We start from the raw sequence: 21,600 nt of genomic DNA, 5'->3' as shown, positions 1-21,600 counted from the left end.
CCCTGGAAGACTTCTTATGTTAATAAAACAATAAATGGGCAAAAATAACTAAACTGATTACCTAAAGTTTGGTACATCCATACAGTGGAATATCATGCAATCATTAAAAAATATTTTGACCCTGGCTGGCATAGCTCAGTGGATTGAGTGCAGGCTGCGAACCAAAGTGTCGCAGGTTCGATTCCCAGCCAGGGTACATGGCTGGGTTGCAGGCCATAACCCCCAGCAACCACACATTGATGTTTCTCTCTCTATTTCCCTCCCTTCCCTCTCTAAAAATAAAATAAAATAAAATCTTTAAAAATATATATATATATTTTGAGAGGAATACTTTATTATGGAAGGAAGCTTGTAATGCATTATTTAGATGAAAAAATAGGTGGCTCTGGCTCACATGGCTCATTGTGGATTGAGCACCAGCCTGTGAATCAGGAGGTTGCAGGCTTGATTCCCAGTCAGGGCACATGCCTGGGTTGTAGGCCAGGTCCCTAGCTGGGGGCATGTCAGAGGCAGCTGGTCAATGTTTCTCTGGTACATGTTCCTCTCCCTCTCTTTCTCCCTCCCTTTACCTCTTTCTAAAAATAAATAAATAAAATATTTTCAAAAATAGGTTAATAAATAGGATTAATACACCTATACATACACATACATATGTATGTTTCCTATATTTACAAAGTTGGGATAATTGTGTGGTACATAGATACATATGCATATAAGTAACAAAAATACATCCAAAAATTTTACCAGTGATAACCTTTAGATTGCTTATCTCCCCACCAGGACACACGCTTTGTCGAGCAAAGACTCGGCCTGATGCACCACTCGGCCCTCAGCATCTGGCACAGGGCCTGGCGGGTGCTGGCATCGTGGTACTCACAGAATATTTTCTTGAATTAAAGAATGGGATGTGGGGTGAATTTAGTATTCTTTGATTATTTCTATTTTGTAAGTTGTCCCATGTATATATTCTTGATAAGAAATTTTTTAATTAAGGCGGGGCTTCTAGTTACGCTTCTGGTATTTTCATAATTAAACTAAGTGGGACTTAACTCCCTTTACAGGTGGTTTGGATCACTCTGCCGTTGTGATTAACCAAAAATATCTTATTTGAACTTCTCCACACTCCTGGTGTGAAAGGTAAGGAAACGGGAATACCTCTTTCTCCCCAGATCTTCTAACTTTCACTTTAGAAGTCATCTCAATCAGCAAGAGAGAAACTCCCTATGGCTTGAATTCCACTGTTAATACAGCAAATACTACTGTTGCTGTTGCAGCTGTTGCCTGTGGAGCATTCGTCATGAACTGTTCTGAAACACGTGTCATTCAAACCTCAGATAACCTTGGAGGTAGGTACTGCCGTTTCCCCCAATTTGCAGATGACAGACTTGAGGCTCGAAGGGGTTAAGCAGCATGCCCACAGTTACACAGCTGCCCAGTGGCAAGACTGAGGATCTGAACTGCGCAGCCTGGCTCCAGAGCCCATGCTCTTCACAACCACGTGACACGCACAGAGGGAAATACCAAGTACAGTCAGGGAAGCAAATCAAGGCTCCGTTACAGGTCTCCTTACATGCACTGTCTACACTTTGGTCCAGTTTTTTCTTGTTGGAAGGAAAGACAAGGAAGAAAAAGAGAGTGAATAAATGTCCTTTCTTCCCCCCCACCAAACAAAATGAGGTCTGAGAAGTTTCTATAGCTATCAGTTGATAAAACTAGTAGAAATGTCAAGTAATAATAATGTACATGACATGCTCTGGGTTTGGTTTTATTGCAAATGTTTCCTCTCATTATTCAGTTGTGGGAGGACACTCCAAATCATGTCTTTCGTTGCAATTAGATTTCTCAGATAACCTCTTTTTAGAACTAAACATATTTCACATGACAGAAGGTCTGCAATGGAAATGAATGATCCACTCTCCATAATCTCAGTCCTATCTGCACGTCAGAATAACCTGGAAAGATGTTTTAAAATCCAAAGCCCAGACCACTGAGAAGTCCCAATGAACTGGTCTGGGGGTGGTGGGCCGTGGGGGGACCTTGGCAGTGGCAGTTTTTAAAAGCTCTCCAGGAGAGTCTACTCTGCAGCCTGCGCTGGGAGTCACAGCAACCCAATGACACTGACAGGCTCCCTCCACACTTCCGAATTCTGCCATGTAACCCTGGTGAAGTTACTTCCCGTTCTGTTCCTCTGCCCCAGCTTCCTTACCTGTAAAATGGGGATAACAAAAGTACCCACTCTGTGGGGGTTACCGTATTTTGCCACGTATAATGTGCATCCATGTTTTTGGTCCAAACTTTCAGGGAAAAAAACCTTTCATTTTAGTTTTTTAATTCAATTATTTATTTATATTTAGATACTTGTTTTTTTTAATTATAAAGGAATTCTGGCATGTATTTTTGAACATACTATGGTACAAGAAATTTTATGTGACAGATAATTACAAAACACAACAAAAAATACAAGGTATTTCAGGTAATACCCATGTATAATGTGCATCCTTATTTTCCCTCAAAAATGTGGGCAAAAAAAGTGTGCATTATACACGGCAAAATACAGCAATCGAGATAACATGCAGAGCACTTAGCTCGGGGTCTGGGCCACAGGAACAGTCCAGCGTCAGCTATTGTTATGGTGTTAATGATGGTGATGGGGATGAGGATGCCTGTGTGATCTTCTGTACCTGAAGTTCGGACCACAACACATTTCTCTATCCCAGAAGACAGGGACCATAACTTCAACCCAAAGCCAGATTTTATCATCTTCACCATGAGCTCCCTGACCTGAACGAACCTCTAGAACCAAGTATAATTGGTAGCTCATTGTGGGGTAACATTTAGGCCCCTGGAAGGGATGCTGTGTCTCCTAACTGTAGGCTACAACATGAAGGAACTCACTCACCGGGGATTGAAATGAATTTTGGGGGGCACTTCCCTGTGGTTTGTAACCACTTTCTGGTTGTCTCTGTAATCAACAGGGTCATCAGGGATCCTAAATTTGGCCATCTGAATTTCAGAGTCACTCAGTCCAGCGTGGGAGATTCTTGCATAATCCAATCTGTGGCAGAAATAGAGGTGGTTTGTGAAGATGCTATCTTCATACAGAAATTTGGTGAGACCTAGTCGATGATACCTTCATTAGTAAGCCAGTTTCCCATTTCTAACACTACCCTGTGTATCACTAGAATTATCTTGATTTGTTACTCTAAATATTTATCAACATATTACTTTTATAAATGAATAAAGAACACACATATAAATTTAATTAACTAAACAGAGTTGGCAACCTTACTCTACTTTTTTACACTAATGAATATTCTGTCTATACCGATTGCCTCTCCTACAGTATATTTTGGAATATATAGAAAACCTTCATTTTTTGACATAGCATGATATTTTTTAAACATATAACTTACCTAGAGACCTCATCACCACATAGTTGCAGCTCTATCAAGTTAGTTCCTTTATCCAAGATTACATGATTAGAAGTTGGCAAAGCTGGAACTCAAGCCCAGGGCTTTCTCATTCTGTTTCTGCCATTCCCCGCAGCCCAGAATGGTGCCATTCCTCACATGTGCTGACAGCTCCACACTTATGCTTACTAGCTTACGTAGTCTCCTCTTTCTATAATTAAGCTTCATTTGCTTAACCATTTATTCTTCATAAATCATCAGGCTGTGACTTGGAAAAAAAGTTTAAATTGCCCAACTAACTGAATCAATGCTTATAAAAAGTAATGAAATTAATTAACTGCTTCCAAAAAGTTTTTCTATCTAGGATAGATCCCCCCCAAAATCCCAGTAATAATAGATATTTTTTTAAAAAACCAAACACCTATGCTCACCTGATCAGCCCTCGGTACATAATGTATTCACACCACCTGTCTTCATCCGTGCTGTCAATATCCTAATGAGCAGAGAAGAGAATGTTTACGACGTTAAAACAGGGGTCCCGCCGGAACTGCCAAGAGAACGTGTGAGCGGCAGTAACAAAATATGCCTTTGTGCATGCTGTTTTCTCTGCCTGGCTCCTCCTGATCCTGCAAGGGCCAAATTATTCATTCCACAGATATTTCTGGAGCACCTGCTCTGCACTGGTCCTAGATGCTGGGAGAACAAGATGAACGTGGTCTAGAGAGAAAGCCTGGGAAATCAGCAATCACAGTCCGGTTCCTGACTCTGTGCAGCTTTCCAAGTTGCTCATAGCAAGCAGAATTTACAGAATCTTCATCGGTCATCCAGTATGCACACCAGCTATATTGTTCTGTGTGGTACTGGTTTCTATGTCTCCCCCTACCCACCCTTTCCTGAGCAGAGGAACTCAATCAGTTTGGCTCTCTGGTACTTAGCAACAAACCTGGCGTTTGGCAGGCACTCAATCTGTGTTTTTTAAATTGAATCACTAGAAATAAACACATTTTGGGAGCAATCATGAGTCTTTTGGATGTTGAAAGCTTGAGACCGGGGTTATTATTCATCAGAGAAGCAAAACATACACATTTTTTTATACTGTGTTGGGAAAACTCTAAATATGTAGCTCTTATACTGAAGAAATTTCTATTTTCTTCTTTATAAAAATACTATAAATAAAAAATATGCTTTTTATCATTTCTCAATTTCACTATTAAAATTTAATTTAAAACATTTTTAAATCACTAAAAGAATACACCACAATTTATTGTCTATGTCTTAATTTTTTTTAATAAGCTTGGTGGTGGACATATGGATGCTTGTTAATCTTTACTATTTTATATCACATACATATATATTCCTTTAGTATACATGAAAATTATAATAAACTTTAAACAAAAATTTTAGTGATTAAAAAAGCAAATAAGTCAAAAAGGACTATGCTGGTTTGCCTTGGGAAGAGATAAAAATTTATTCATTCAGCTGTATATACTGGGAATAATAAACTGTGAATATGCTTAACTATCATTTTATTTTATTAGGTTTTAAAAAGATGCTATCAAGTCTAAAAACTGCAGAATTTAAATACTCATTTCTTAAAGAGAAAAATCCGTTCATTCAAGCATCTATGACCAAAGCTCTCTGCATTAATAAACTTGCTGATAGAAAAAAAGCTGTATAAGAATCCACTGCCAATCTTGACACAGCTTCTGATCATTAATAGTAGAAACCAAGGAGAATTAAATAAAAATCAAAATTCCTCTTCCCTAACATTACCTATATGCCTTACACACATACACACACACAATTTCTTCCCTTATTAGGATGCAATTTTTTCTTAGACTTGCCAAATACCACATTTTCTAACATTCTTTTGTGATTCATAGGCTGTGTACTTATACTTTTATCTTATTTGATTTTCTACATACAGCTAGACACATAATACATATATGTGGTTTCCGCTCACCACGTGCCTCCCACACACGAAACTGAGGGCTTTGAAGACACTTCATCATCACAACCCTATGATACAATAAATATTGCTACCGCCACTTTATAGACACAGACACTGAGGCCCAGGAAGGTTAAGTAACTCGCCCCAAGGTCACACACAGCTGGTAAATGCAGCACCAGACAGGCAGGCTAATAAGTGATTAGAGACCAGAGGAGAGACAGGTCCCTCCAACAGTCAGCTGCAGGGCCCCAGGGGCGGCCAGTCTTAGAACCCTGGCCAGGCCACGACCCAGCCACCAGCCAACCACAGGAGCGAATTCAGAAAAACAAAAGCAAAACAAAACCACCAAGTCAACTCACAAAGTTGTAAGACTACCACTGTTGTTTGAAGCCACTAGGTGAGAGGTGGTGGTTCATTACGCGGGGATAACTAAGTGGTGCAGCCTCTGCGAGGCCACACTCTCCCTGTGTAGCTTTCCTCTCCTTCATCTCTTTTCTGAGATAGTCTCCCTCCTCTTCCCTCACCCATCATGCGATAGCCACGTTGAATCAGGGGTTGGCCTTGGTCTTCCTTTTGCACTTCACTAATTCCATAAGCAATATCATCCACTTCCAGGGTTCCAACAGTTACCAAAAGGGCAGTGACTCTTTCATCTACATCTCTAGTCCCAAGTGTCCTTCTCAATTTCAGATCCCTATATTCAGTGGCCTACTGGGCAGCTCCATTGACATACCACAGATTCCTCAACTCAGCCTAAAGCTGAACTTGTCATCTTCTTTGGAAAACTCTGCTTTCTTATTATTCTCTATAAACCCTCTGATTGAAGCCAAAATCAGGAGTCCATCTTGATTCCACTTTCTGCCTTATCCACTATGCCAGAAATTAACTCATCTCCCCAATAGAGATAACTTGCCTTGCTGTTCTTCCAAAAGAGCAGTATTTTTAGCTGGGTGTATGTGTGTATCAGTATTAAATATTGCACATCCCAACTTCCTGTATCAGGGGTGTCCAACCTTTTGGCATCTCTGGGCCACACTGGATGAAGAAAAGTTGTCTTGGGCCACACATTAAGTACACTGTGACACATAATCCCCCAAAAATATCTCATAATGCTTTAAGTAAATTTACAATTTTGTGTTGGGCTGCATTCATAGCCATCCTGGGCTGTATGTGTTCTGCGGGCCACAGGTTGGACACCCCTGCGAGTATATATCAAGATGTGGCCATAAACTAAATTCCAGCCAATGAAATATAAGTACAAGTGTTGCCAGGTCACTTGCGTGGAATTCCCCAATAGAGACAACTTGCCTATGCTCTTGGCACCTTCTTGACCCTTTCTCCTTGATCTCACTAACCAGAACACGGGTGCTGCCATCTTGGATCAAGGGGCAAACTGAGTATGGAGGCTTCGTAAAGTGGAGCCCCGAGATAGAAGGAGCACATTCCCGACATCACTGTGCTGTACTAGCACTGACTCACCTACCCAGACTTTCGCATAAAGAAATGCTACATAGCCAAAAAAAGAAGGAAACACACTTCTCTTTTATTTAAGCCACATTGTGTTTTCTGTCACATAGAGAAACCCTCATCATGCCATCCTCTCCCTCACCTGTCTTTTCAAGCACCTGGTAAGATGGATAAGCTTTTTTCTCTGCAGATATTATCTCAAGTCATAAAGTTAAAAACAAAATGTAAGGGACTGGGACATCTACATAAGGCTTACCTACGCATAACAATTATGGTGCTCATTATAAATGAATGCAGTTAGCATGGCAGTGTGCATATCAGTCCCCAGGATTGGTTTGTGTGTCAGTCCCCCAAGGCATGATTGTATCTGGGTACACTGCCAAACCCAAGTGCTTAAGACCTGAACAGCAAGGACTAATTTAGTGTCACTTTGTGAGGCCCTGTCTGGCTGATTGGCCAGCAGCTCTGTATGCCATTTCATCTTATTTTTACTCTCAGCATCATAATTGACTTTCACAATGGGGCAGACTGTATTTTTGAAATATGTCTACAATAACTCACTTTCCATACAGTATTATTATAATGTGATGTCAATACTCCTCAAAGGGGATTATGTGTCTTCCACTTGAATGTGAGCATGCTGTGACAATGGCAGAAGTCACACTATGTGACTTTTAAGGCTAGTTCATATAAGGCAGTACTTCTGTAGCAATGGTTTCAGCGATTACCAAGGTTCTTCCTGGTTGTCCTGGGAGACTTATTCTTGGAACCCAGCCATTGAGTACGGAGGAAACCCAAGTACCCCATGGAGGGGAACCAGGACCCACACAGCCAGTCCCAGTTGAGCTTCTAGTCAACTGGACCAGCACCAACTCGCTGCTTGTAATCCATCTGCAGTGTGAATCCCCCAGGCCCCAGCTGAGCCCCCAGCTATGTAGAGCAGAGATGAGCTACCCTCTGAGCCCTGCCCAGACTGCAGATTCACGAGCCCACAGATGATTGCTGCTGTTTGAAGCCAGCACACTTTCAGGTGGTTTTCTGTGCAGCAGTAGATAATTAGGATACACATTAAATTGTTGAGTCAGTTTATTTTTACATGAAGCACAAACATATTACTCAATACCATATTTTGCTGTGTGTAATGCACCCCCACATTTTTGTGTGCATTATACACAAGATTATCATAACCATTATTATACCCATGGTGTGTAACCATTATACCCATGTATAATGCACATCCTTATTTTTCCCTCAAAAATTTGGGCAAAACAGAAACATGTTATACACAGCAAAATACGGTAAACCAAATCCTATTCAGATTGTGTTACCTTCACATTGCCATGTTCGATGAGCTGTCGATAATCTCTAGAACCAGGCGCCGAAGTGATATATCCCAGAAATACCACCTGATCAGAGCTACTTCTCAGTAATTTCGAAACAGCAATAGCCTGAAGTTTCCTGTCGAGGTCATCTCTGAAAAAGCACAAAAAATGTAATTTTTTTTCTATTTGCAAAAAATGTTTAATAAATCTTAGGCACCTACGTTCCCATAAACATTTCTTCAAGTCGAGCGCAAACCCAGAGTAATTCCTACTTGGGCAAATGTCTTAATGTTCTGGAGAGGAACCAGACTGAGATACATTGCTGCAGCTGAGTAGGCTGGCAAACCTTTGACTAAGAACAACATGATCTTTCCCCACCAATCATTTGGAGTCTAGTCGATTTAAATATCTATTCCCAAAACAGCATTTTTTTTCATCAGAAGAAATTATGTCCATAATCATCTGAGACCTGGTCATCAGTATTACAGCTAGAGACTGGTAGTCAAAAAACTTTTTTAAAGAAGCAGCAGCAGCAGCCCTGGTGAGAGGGAGAACCCTAACATTCACAGAACACGCCAGACGTATGTAACCTACTCAGCTCCCTCAACTGAACAGCTCCTAGAAGTGGCTAAACACAACACGTCCATTGTGCAGAGCACTGTTGGTGCATAACTGAGATAAATAAGCAAGGACATCAAGCTTCGGGGTGGTTTACATTCTATTTGGGGGGAAATGGGGACATCATATTGGAATTTCCAACCAGGAAATCTGAAACCACTCTAGGTGTTTTAGACAAAGTAAATTTAACATAGGGAACTGGTTACCTAGGTGATGGAAAGTCAAAGAGCAGACAGTGAGGCAACAAGGAGAAACCAGTACCACCTCCAGAGCCAGGGGGAAGACAGAAGGAGGCCAGCATCCGGCCGCCTGCCCGGACTGGTGCTACAGAGGAGGTTGCCCAGAAGGACCTGGGGTCCTCTAAGGAGGAGCTAGGGCCCCGGAGGATGCTCACTCACTGCCAGAAAATCAGAGCAAGCACAAAGGGAGGATGAGAAATACCCTGGCTCCTCTGCTCCAGCCTTCAAAGAGCCGCCCATCGGCTACATGGTGGCCAGAAGGCAACAGACAGCATATGCGGTTGGTTCCTTACAATGTGTAGCCAAGAGGGAGGTAAGCCAGGAATGAATCCAGGAGCAAATAGGCACTAGAACAACACAGGCATTTACAGAGAAAGAGAGCTTAATATATGATTAAGTAAAAAGCAGTGATGAAGGAAGATAGAGGGGGATCACCAACGACCAAGAAGATTGGAGACACCTCATTAAGGTAGGATCTGAAGATGGGACTAAGCTTAGACAAGCATGTGTGGACAGCTGAGTACTATTAAAAGATGTCTCAAGAAATGAAAGAGTGAAGAGAAGGACCATTTGTCTAACATCTTTGATACTGAATTCTCATAATAACTGAGAGGCAGGCGTTAGCTCTATTTTTAAAGGATGCTAAGGAACATGTCTATGGCTATTTTCCATCTCCCCTGCCCAGATCCATTCTCGGCCCTTCTCCATGCCCTGGGAGGCTGACACCTGCACATTTCATCCCCTGGGCTCCCTGTCTGCTAGTTTCCAGTTCTGTTTCCCCAGTGGGGGGCACCAGCAGAACATGAAAAGGCGAAAGGAGAGAGAAGCCATGGTATTTCTTCCCAGTCCTTCTGGCAGTAGTAGCTGCACTCTTCATGCCCGGCGGCCCCTGGTTCCAGCTCCCACTCTGAGAACACGGAAAACGAGAATGATTCCCCACTGTTGCTAGTGCCTCAGGGCCTTAGCATCTCTGACCTGTTCCGTTGACCCTTCTCACGTATTGGTAAATAAACCATTACGTCAGCAGTGAATTCTGTTCCTCCTGACACATGGCATGAGGATCGAATCCAAGTGTAGAACATTCTGAAGTCACTGGAGCACAGACAGCATTTTTGTACACATATATTTTAGAAATATATTGTTGGGAAATAATCTATGAATCTGGCTTTACATTTTTTTTGGAAAAAAAATTTTATCCAATTTTCAGTGACAAGTGACCTGAAACTAACTAAGGTTATATCACCCAGGAACCCAAACTAGAACACAGGTCTTCGGACTACAGGTTCTGTGCTGTTTCCTTTTTGTATATTTATTCGTGTTATAAATGATTGGAAAAAAACAATGGAAAAATCAACTGGTGGCTTAATGACCTAAAATTGAATCAAAAAACAGCGTGTACCTAAAAGACTTCTAAGAAATGCTGCTATTTCCTACTTATTGGTTGTAAGGAGATATTTGCATAGTCAGTAATTTCTAAAATCTGGTTGATCAGCTAATAATATGCACAAGCATTCTGCATTTCATTTCTAATATGAGTTCATGTTTATATGCCATAATCACTAGAAAATGAAATCTCTAAATATTTATGCACCGTGAGAGTCCTGTATTTAGTACTGCAGAAAACAAAGACAGGCAAGCACATGTCACGATGGCTTCACAAATTATCTGAAGCACAAACTTCCTCCCGTGCCTTGGCGGGAGGCCACAGTGTCCCTGGGCAGGGCTTCTGCGGAGGGACACCAGGGCTGGGCTCTAAGGTCAGAGGCTGCACCCAGCACTGCGCTTCAGACACAGCAGGTGCTTGATTTCTGTTTGATAAATGAATTGTTGTTTAAGCTGCCCCATGTCCTTTACCTCTAGAGGTAAAGGATGACTTGGTTTAATAATAACAGCCAGTGTTAATCGAGCACTTACTGTATCCATGTACCATGCATAAGATAATATATCTCATTTCATTCTCACAAGAACCCTGTGAAACAGGCAGGATGACTGCCCCTGACTTAAAGATGGGAAAGCTAGTGAATGACTTGGTGAAGGATATACCACGAATTGGGGTTCAAACCAGATTGATTCTAGGTTCTGGAATTCCATGCCCTTGACCATTAAACTACACAGCCTCCCTGGAGTTACATCTCCTCAATAAAGGTTAGCTATTATTGCTACTGCTGCTGTGGTCATTATTAAATCAAGTGAGTAAGACAGCAAGTAAAGGCTGTGGTGTTCTTCAGAGAGCTGTAGAGGTGTGGCTGAGAGACAGTCAGACAAGGCTGTTCTTCCGACCCAGTCTGAGCACTGTCTTTCTGTCTTGTCTTTCCTTTCAACTCCAGTCTTCATATCGCAGAGGAGCTTGGAGGGAGTTGAAGGGGACAGCGGCCTGGGGGTGGGGCAGAGAGAAGCAAGGCAGTGGGGAAGGAGCAGGTTTAACTGTTTCTTAGGTTAAAACCTTGCAGTCTTTTTTTAAAACACAAAGTGCCTTAAAAAAAAAGATATAGTGTCGCAGGTTCGATTCCCAGTCAGGGCACATGCCTGGGTTGCAGGCCACAGCCCCCAGCAACCGCACATTGATGTTTCTCGCCCCCACTCTCTCTGTCTCTCTCTCTCCCTCCCTCCCCCTCCCTTCCCTCTCTAAAAATAAATAAATCTTTAAAAAAAAAAAGATAAACGCAATTCCAGTGCTACTTAAGGTCAGCAGAATGGTTTCTGAAGGCCTGTAGTTGCTATGTGAAAATTACTGGGAGAAACAGAAGACATTTCTTCAAACAGCTTTTTAAAGAGATATGGACCATCTATAGCATTCATCTTCCAAACACCCTCCTTATTTCTACGGAGGCAGGCAAGAGTCTGATTAGTGAGTAAATCTTAAGATTTGTTTATATTACTCATGCTCTGACTTGTTTCAGGAAAGACACAAGCGTGCTTTCCCAGATCCCCACAACACTGTGAGAAAAAGTGAGGCAACCGGGAAAATAAGGGTAGCAGGCCCATTAGTCTCGTTTAGGCGAAACTTTGTACAACGCCATTGTTTTTCCAGCGTTCCATATGTCACTTTAAAGCTCTGTGGCCTCGTGTTATGAATGTGAACTGAACCTGTATGCCTTACTTTGTAGCACCTAGCACTTTACATCAGTGTTTATTATTATTAGTACAGAGTGTTTACTGCAGTAGAGCATCAGTTATATACCTTTATCTTTGCTCTTACAACATATTCTTGGCATTATTCGTGATTTACTCAGTACTGAGCCACTAGTTGTGAGTGTTATTTTGGGGGATAAATCTCATTCCCCACTGCTCATGTCTCCTTGTAGAGGGACTTTCTTAGAAAACCATCTCCAGCCTCTCTCTCTCTCCATTCTTTTCTTTTGAGGAGGATTTCTATAATTAATGAAGTTTAGAAGAATTAACTGGGCAGACTTGTCTTGAATCTTCCTCTCTCTCTTCTTGAAAACTGCTAGTTGGCAAACAGGGTGTTTTCTGGTTCAATGGCTCCGCCCAGCTTGGTAGGCAGGCTCCGCCCCCCCAGGGAGGCCTGCTGCTGGGGGAGCAGGTTTCAGGTGTCGCTGGGAGATGTATTTCTGGGTCCAAACGGATGCCCCTCCATCATGTTGCCCAAATAGGCTTATCAAAATTAAAGGTGATATTTTGATCTCCTGGCCAGATTCCTCTGGATTGTGAAAACACTGGGGAAGAAGGAGTATCATTTAGTGCTCTCAGATCCTAACAGTGTTTCCCACTGCAGTCGTCCTGAGAGAAAAGGGGATTTCCTTTTTCTGCAGCCAGGTTTACCCTGCAGTTCCAAGTACTCGCAGGACCTGAGCTGGCCTGCCTAACTCTTAGCCATACGACCTTGGTGGGACAAGTCATATAACCTCCCTCAACCTACTCTGTTTGTCTATAACATGGTGCTATAATGGTATTTACTTCATACACAGCGAACATTAAATCCATTAAAGTACTCAGCCCAATGCCTGCTCAGTAACTACTGGCTAACACAGACATCATTGCAGTCTTGTACCACCACTAAGTACTACCTGCATCACAACTGTTTCTATGCTTGACTTTTAAAAGCAATCACACAGGGAAAATCTTTTGGGAAGGAAAAAAAAAGAAGAAAGCAAGATAGGTCATTGCATAGAAGACAAAGTAATATGCTAATAATGTTTCTTGGCATTAGACAGACCAAAGAACCCACTCGTGATTCCCAAAGTGTGTCACAACAAAATCCACCAGTTTGTCCGAGATGTTCACGGTCAGGGTTATGGCTGGTGCAATCTCGCCCTCTGGTGACGGGAGAAGGTGGTGCTCCGATTTCACAATAGGGTATCTTGACAAAACCATAATCCTGTAGACAAATAAAAAGAAACATCATCGTTGGTTCAACCACACCCTGCAGACAGGACTAAGCAAATGTGGTCAAAGGGGGCGAGTCGCACTTCACGTCCCACTGAGGGGCACTCAGGGCAATAATGTGGCAGAGACTTATGTGGCAATCTACTTAGTGGTTCATTGTATCTCTGCTATTTAGCATTTCTCGCTGTGTCACTAATAAACTCTGAAAAAACAGTTTTATCAACTCTGTTTTAGCAAGTGCTATGGAGACACATAAAGGGAAGAATTAATAATACACAAAATCCATATTACTTGCATTGTTACTCTGGCAACATATTTGCACAAACAATTCTAATATCCATCAACACATTTGGAAATGTACAATCTTGCCAGCAAGGACACAATGCAATGATTTACAAAATTAGAAATTAAAGCCCTTCCAATAAAGATGTGAAAGTATGCTCCGCCTTAGAGTAAGTCACAGAACTAGGGAGAGGACGAGCAGAGCTGGACCACAGCAGGCTCCTCTTGCCTGGCTGGACCCACGTGGTCTCCCCAGGTCCTTAGGGAGTCCCTCAGTCCTCCAGGACTGTCTCCACTGATGATAATTGAATCCACACATCCAGCCTGTCCTGCCCTACTCAGAGCTCCAGGCTATGCACAGCTGCTTACTGGGTGTCACTTGTCTGTCCAGGGGCATCTCAAACTCAGCACAATCCTGCTACTCCCTGGGTCATACCAATGCCATTCAATGGCATCATCTCCTATCAGGTTATCGGGTCAAAGACCTACACATTGCCCTTGACTCTTCACTTCCAGGTCCCTGACACCCAAACCTTCAGTAAGTCCTCTTGGCTGTGCCCCCAAACAGTTCCTGAATGTGCCCCCTTCTCTCCATCCCCACAGCTCTCCCTGTCATCTCCACCCTGCAACTACATCTGCCTCCTCACTGGTCTCCATGTCCCCGCTGATGCCCCTGACACTCTGTCCTTCCGAGAACAGTTGGCATGAGCTTTTAAAAATGTAAATCAGATCAGTTTGCTTTCTCGTTTGAACCTCCAGGGGCTTCCCATCACAACTGAATTAAATCAAGTCCTAAGCATGGGTGATGGGCCCTTTAAGATCAGGTGCCCACCCTTGACCTCATTTTTTGTCAGCCCCCCTCAGCCCCTATGCCTCTGGCACGCCAAACTGGGTCCTGACTCAGATCTTCACCCTGGTGATTCCCTCAGCTCTCCCCACACCTGCGCCCTGGGTTCTTCCCATCATGAGGTTTAGAGCACCTTCCTGACCATTCTACCTGCAAGAGCATCCCCACTGCCCCTGCCCACTCAGCCACTTTGTCTCTCGATAGCTTGTTTCCCCTTCTACACAATGTATGATCACTATCTCACATTATCTTATTTCTTGGTGTGCATGTTTATTTTCTGTCTCTTCACACCAGACTGTACACTCCACGAGGACCATGTCTAGGTCAGACGTGTTCGCTGTTGTAACCTCAGCTCCTGTGCTGAATGGTTTATAATGAATGGTGAATTGAAAATACCCAGTAACAGGGAGACCATTGAAACAACGATGGAACATGCATATCATGCATATTGTCAGCACCTCCCTATCCCCCAAGAAGATCAATGAGCCACAGCCCTAGGTCTAAGGTATGCCAATCTCAACGTTCCATATGCTCAGGATTAGTGCCCAAGGCACACTCACCCCCAAGTGTGATCCCTTGTGCTCGGACCAAAATCAGTGTAGAAACCCAACTTCTCTCCTAACCACATGGTTAAGTCATTGTTCCCAATAAAGGGCTTAGAAGCATCACTCTCCAAAATTGTTATGAAATCGGCACCTGTTCAGAAAAAAGAATGCACGGAGTGATTAACCACAGCAAGGCAAAAGCCGTTACTACAACTTTGTTCTTGAGCCCTTTGCCTTCACTCATAAATCAAAACCAAATTCCTAATGAGACACAAAGTGAAGTAGACCAAATTTGAGCTACGAGGGAGTATCCCCATATTTAGAATGTAATTAATACATGGGGTGCCATAAGCAAATGTGAGAAAGGATAAAAACATAACTTTTCTAAATTTTCAAATATTATTAACATAATTTCCCAAATTTCAAATGAGCTTAATGTCTCTTTAAATTCCCAATTTATGTTCAGGAACGAGAGAGTGGTGCACAATAGTGTTTTATTCCTGGTCAAACAGCTCCATGGTGTCGGCACCAAAGTGTGTACGGGCTTCCCCAGACCCTGGCCGCATGTGTCTCGGCAGCCTGTGATCAGAACTAAAGGACCCTCAGCACCTTCCCAGGAGATGTGCTTATCATTAGGAATAACCAGAACAGTTCAGCCCTTCACATATCTTGCTCCACCCTCCATGCAGTTGACCTAAGAACCAAACGCCCACACATTCTCAAGGATGCTCATACAAAGATGAGCTACCCCCTCCACCCCAACCCCCAGCACAGAAACTTAAAAATTGCCCCTTAGGCTCTTGGAAACAATTTGCTTCACAAATGAGCATCACCCTGACCCATGCTGCCTTTTAATACAACAGTTTCCTGGTTCCCAAAGTGAGTCCCCAAGTGACAGGAGCCACCAGCAGGGGCAGCTCTAAGAGCAAAGGGATGACAAGAATCCCCTGTAGATACCCAGTATGAGGCTTCGTTCAGAATCAACTGAACTAATTGCTCTCAGCCTTTTGAAGAGATTAGTTTATAACCCATCAAACCCTCCTCCTGTTACTTAGGATTATGCTCAAAATAAAGGTAACGACAGTAGTTTCTCAAAACCTAAAACTAATTCCAGTAAGATTTACCTGTCTGATTAAGCAGTTGAGCCGACCTTTCTAAACTGGACCATCCTTCGTTGTCATAGCCAAACCGGAAAGGCCAGATGGCGGCAGAGACCTCTGTGGCTGGTGCCTGAGGAAGCTTTAACGGTGATTTAGGGTGACTGTGAACAATGGCAGGCCCAATGACCCGGCTCTCTCCACCTCTCTCTAATGCAGCAAAGGGGTTTTTCTTAGGCATTTGCCCACATTTAAGTCATAAAATAAGGAGATATTTGCTATATGGTATTCTCATAATCTTCTGTGAACTTTCTAGCTTAAGCTTAGAAGTTAGCAGGAAGGTTTGGAAAATGAGCATTTGCAATAAGCATTGTTTATAACAGCAAAGATTTAGAAACAGCCTGGCTGTGGTTTCAGTAGGAAAATGAATAAATAAATTGCATCACGTGCACATAACGGAAGACTACGCAATGCTAATAAGTGAGCTGAGGCTACATATTTCCGTATGGATGAATCTCACAAAGATGATTTTAAGAAAAAAAGTGACTTGCAGAATATATATGTCAGATGTCATTTAGATGAAATGAAAAACATGGAAAAAACAGCATTCTCTAGGGATATATCATCTATCATAACAATGTAAATAAATGCATGAAAAAGATAGGCACCATATTCAGGAGAGAGGTTTCCCTTGCACCGGAGGAGAGTGAGCTCACAGAGGGACAGGTAGGGCCTTTTAACATATTCGTAAAGTGGTGTGCTAATTCTAACCAAGTTACAGATGGCGTTACTCCCCTATTGTCCCAGCAAGGCCAAGCTTCAGGAGCACAGCCCCTCTGAGAGTTCCTCTTTTGGGTCCATAGGCGCAGAGACTATACTGCCCAACCCTAACCACCCATCTCAAACTAATACCTCCTGATCTGCAACAGGGACCCTGTGCAAGAGTATGGCTGGATTAGAACACATCCATCACCACAACTGAAAACCAGCACCAGTGGACCATGTGAGCTCCAAGTGGAAGAGGAGCAAGTAGCAGTCTCTAGGCATAGGAAGGCTGGTACTCAGCACAAACAATGTGCCACCACCCGTGAGCGGGGCACTTCATCTTTACACAAGACAGATTATTCAGTTTAGTGAATGTCATGTGAAGAGAATGGAATCATCAACAGAGATTTTAAGAGGCACGTTTATCTATCCCTCTTCATACCACTATATAATTACCTCTGCATTTTATCACTCCAAAACCTGGTATTCCCTCATTCTTCCAATCTCCGTAAATGCTCCCTCCCTCCACCCAGTTGCCCAAGCCAAAAAACAAACCCAGAAGTTATCCTTGATTCCTCATTTGTTCCTCTGAATGCTGTCTTTCTCCCCTACTAGAGTGTAAACTCTGTGAGAGCAGGCATCCTGTCCAATGTGTTTACCTCCAAACCTCCGGCGCCAGGAACAAAAGAGACATTCAGTAAAGATTTGTCAGATGAATGAACAAAAGACCAGATAGTAAATCCAACTGAAATGACTCTTTTTGAAAAGAATCCCTGACATTACATATCCTCTTCTGACTGGCATTATTTGCAGTAATAATGACTAATAAATAAAGGAAAAAAGAAAGAGATCATGTAATGTGTTGTTTACTTAATTAAGCAATGGTGACTAAGTTCTGAGAGTGCGCCAAGCACTCCTAGGAATGCCAAGGTCAACAAGAGAAGCACAGCCCGTGTCTTCAGTGCAGCTTTATATCTAATGTGAAAAATGTGCCTGGCAATGCAGATTGCTAAAATCCAAAGTTAACCTGCAAATTCTATTCTGCCCAAAACTAACACTACCTTACATTACAGAACACATCAACCATTTTATCAGAGCAGATAGAAAGCATGATATGGCAAGGACTTTCTCTTGCCCACCTTTCTATCAGAGTGAGAGAAAAATAAAATGCATAAAATTGTAGAGAGCAAGCAAGAGGGAAAAGAATGAGACAAGAAAACTTCCACAAGTCATCAATACACAAGTTACCTTAAATCTGCAAAATTAAGAATTATCTATAAGTTTTTTCTTAAGCCAAAGAATCTCACATCATTGCCTCTAGTAATATCTACCAGGCAGTAAAAGAAGCCCATTATAAAATAGTGCTTTATTTCATAGTTTAGATGTGTTAACTCATGGGATGACAAAAATAACTTCATATAATAAAATCATGAGCAGTTTGTTTCTATTACATGTGTCTATACTGACCCAAGAACCAACCCAACTTCATAAAATTATTCTACTATGTTATAATCAGCTTCTGACCTAAGGGCTAAGAAGAGACATAGGGCCCTAAATTCATTACATCCAGGTCTAGAGTTCAATCACAATGGTGAAGCATATATATTGTATGTGTATGCATATATATCATATAAACCTATATTAAGGTTTTTAATTACTTACCCCTTTGCCCAATTTGCTCTCATAGGTTTTATGCCGTAGTCCTAATCCTAATAGCCCAACACCAACAAGCAGCCACAAAACTAAACAGGAAGAAAAGATACTTGTTTAAAAGAAATTAAGTTCGCTTAAAATAATTTTCATGAAATTATTGATCCTATTAATCAAAGATTTTATGCAAAAGGGAAATGTCTAATTCCTGGGTTAATTTTCATGTATGACATGCATATTTAACCCATACTTTAAAACCAGGTTTCAAAGAATCTTCCCTAACATATGCCAATGACTATGAGCTTAAAGTAAAAATAACTCATAAATAGATACAGAAAATAACACATGAGACAACAACTCTCCAGGAGCAGGAACCAGCAGCAGGAAAGAACACCCTGAAGAATCAAGCCCATAAATACTTCAGATATTGAACTTTGAGAATCAGAACATAAAATAGATGTTTAACATGTTTAGAAAAATAAATAGGGCATTCAAAGTATGACTGAGGAACACGAAACTAAATCAATGATCGGGAAAAGTTGTCAAGAGAACAATAGAGTTGCAGAAATAAAATTAAATAATGACTATAATTGAAAGTAGAAACTCCATGGACAAGACAAACAGCAGATTAGATGAAGCTGAGTACAGATTTAGTGCCAGGGATAACTTAAAAACAAAGGTAAGGAATATGAAAGAGGTTAAGAAATATGGGGAAGAGAATAAGAAGGTCCAACACATGTCTAATTAGAGTCAAAAAGGAAAGAAGAGCACGACTGTCAGGATTAGGAACAAGAGAAAGAATAAGAGAAAGGCAGTATTTGCAGAAATAATGCAGAGAATTTTCCAGAATTTATAAAAGACTTGACCCTTGGATTCAGAAAGCCCCGAAGACTCCCAAGTAAGATGAGGGGTGGGTGGGGTGGGGGGAGAAAAATCTGCATCTAGATATATCACAATGGAACTGTGGAACACCAAGCAGAATCATAATAGCTGCCAGAGAGAAAAGACAGATTATCTTCAAAGGAGCAAAAATTATGACAGTTGATTTCTCATCAGCAAAAATAAAAGCCAGATTACAGGGGAGTATCTTTAAGTGCTGGGGGCGGGGGCGGAGAAGCAACTACTAAAAGAACAGAAATTGAAGGTATAATTTCCAAACTAGAAAGAGAAGTGGGGAGGTGGGGGATGAATAAAAAACCCAGTCAGTTCAAAAGAAAGCAAGAAGATAAATAAGGAAAAATATACCTAGAGAAAGTAGAAAAAGAAAAGGAAAAGGAAAATGATAGCAATAAATTATAATACATAAGAAATTGCAATTAAAAGAGATTAAACTTTGAAGTTAAAAGTCAAAGACTGGCATTCTAGAAAAGGCAAAACAATGGAGAGAGTGGTTGCAAGGAGTTGGGAGGAGGGAGGAAAGGACGAATAGGTGGAAGGCAAGGAATGTTTAGATAGCAAAACTAATCTGTGTGAGACTATGATGGTGCATGCACATCACTAGACATTTGTCCAAACCCAAAGAATCTGCAACCCAAGAATGAGCCCTAATGCAAACTGTGGACACTGGGTGATAGTGATGCATCCGTGTACAGTCATCAGGAGTAATAAATGTGCCACTCCAGTGGGGGGTATTGATAGCAGAGGAGGAGCAGGGGGGAGAGCTGTGTGTCTGTGAGGTCAGAGTGTGTACGGAAAACCTCTGCACTTCCTGCTCAATTTTGCTATGAACCCAAAATGGCTCTAAAAAATAAAGTATATTTTTTAAAATCATATAAAACTGTCTGAACAACTTTGCAAGTAAACTGTTCCAAATGCCTGAATTTGGTGAATCAACTAAAGAATTACGGTTCTTAATAATAAATTTTTAAAAAAGACAAAGACTGTCAGGATTAAAAACAATCAAGCAAACACTGCCAGACCCTGGTTTCATGGAACACAAATGAAACAAGAATACAAAAAAACTCCTTAAATTGTAGACCCCTTAAATTTTAAAATAATCTTTTCAAATTATAATAGAATACATATTCGGGGATTTTTTTAAGATTTTATTTATTTATTTTTATAGAGGGGAAGAGAAGGACGGAAACATCAGTTTGGTTGTCTCTCATACCCCCTACTGAGGACCTGGCCTGCAACCCAGGCCTGTGCCCTGGACTGGGAATGGAACTGGTGACCCTTCAGTTCACTGGTCGGCACTCAATCCACTGCCACACCAGCCAGGGCCATATTCAGGTTTTTATATAATGGTCTTACTGGTTTGTAACACTTCTTTTAGAAATACATTGAAATTTTATTCAGCTTCTTAATTGTTTTCTACCTCTTTATTCTTTAATATTTTGTCTTCTTTAGAAAACTATCAACTTATTGAGGATGGAAACCAGTTTTTATACATCTTTAAATCTATACAACACTATGTAGTTATGAAATTTTTTGTATCTTAAGCTATCTGCAAATTTTATACATGCAGTAAATATTTAATCCAGTACACTTGAAATGAGTCATGTTTCACAGTAAACTTATTTCATGTTTGAGTGTCTAGTTCATCAGTAGTGCAAAAGTGAACACATTTAATCTCCTAAACAGGAGAGCAAGAAATAAAATAAATAGTCTCGACTATTAAAACAAGGTGTTTTGGAAATTTTACCTGTTAAAATCATCTTACCTATGTTAGAAGTGAAGCAGAACTAACACAGAGCATTCATGGTTGGAACGACCTGAAGTCAGACATTTGCTGCAGGGGTGTCCAACCTGCGGCCCATGGGCCTCGTGCAGCCCAGCATAGCTATGAATGCGGCCCAACACAAAACTGTAAGTTTACTGAAAACCTGATGAGATTTTTTTGTGATTACTTGTTGCAATGTATTTAATATGTAGCCCAAGACAACTCCTTTACTTCCAGTGTGGCCCAGAGACGCCAAAAGGTTGGACACCCCTGCTTTAAAGTATTTCACCAAGCCCTGGCTGGCGTGGCTCAGTGGACTGACCACCAGCCTGTGAATCAAAGGATCACTCATTCAATTCCCAGCTAGGTCACATGCCTGGGTTGCAGGCTGGGTCCCA

At 41.6% G+C, this 21,600-nt stretch overlaps 1 protein-coding gene across 2 annotated transcripts in view; it reads right to left on the bottom strand.

Moving 5' to 3' along the window:
- The window catches only part of CWH43 (cell wall biogenesis 43 C-terminal homolog), a 40,625-nt gene that overhangs the window by 937 nt on the left and 18,088 nt on the right, over nucleotides 1-21,600 (bottom strand). Inside the window, exons 9-15 of one of the 2 annotated variants that reach the window (XM_045834417.1) lie at nucleotides 18,553-18,632; nucleotides 16,153-16,267; nucleotides 15,044-15,179; nucleotides 13,197-13,346; nucleotides 8,157-8,301; nucleotides 3,842-3,903; nucleotides 2,900-3,055 (exon numbers count right to left, since the gene is read on the bottom strand). In XM_045834417.1, coding sequence (XP_045690373.1) covers nucleotides 2,900-3,055; nucleotides 3,842-3,903; nucleotides 8,157-8,301; nucleotides 13,197-13,346; nucleotides 15,044-15,179; nucleotides 16,153-16,267; nucleotides 18,553-18,632 — 844 coding nt within the window. Of the gene's footprint in view, nucleotides 1-2,899; nucleotides 3,056-3,841; nucleotides 3,904-8,156; nucleotides 8,302-10,405; nucleotides 11,382-13,196; nucleotides 13,347-15,043; nucleotides 15,180-16,152; nucleotides 16,268-18,552; nucleotides 18,633-21,600 lie in introns of those variants that run through there. The other variant, XM_045834419.1, reaches the window with a different exon arrangement.

The sequence above is a fragment of the Phyllostomus hastatus genome, unplaced genomic scaffold (genome assembly GCF_019186645.2).
Source record: "Phyllostomus hastatus isolate PE091 unplaced genomic scaffold, TTU_PhHast_1.1 phas_contig_196, whole genome shotgun sequence".
NCBI classification, from domain to species: Eukaryota; Metazoa; Chordata; class Mammalia; order Chiroptera; family Phyllostomidae; genus Phyllostomus; species Phyllostomus hastatus.
This window is presented reverse-complemented; position numbering and strand designations above follow the sequence as displayed.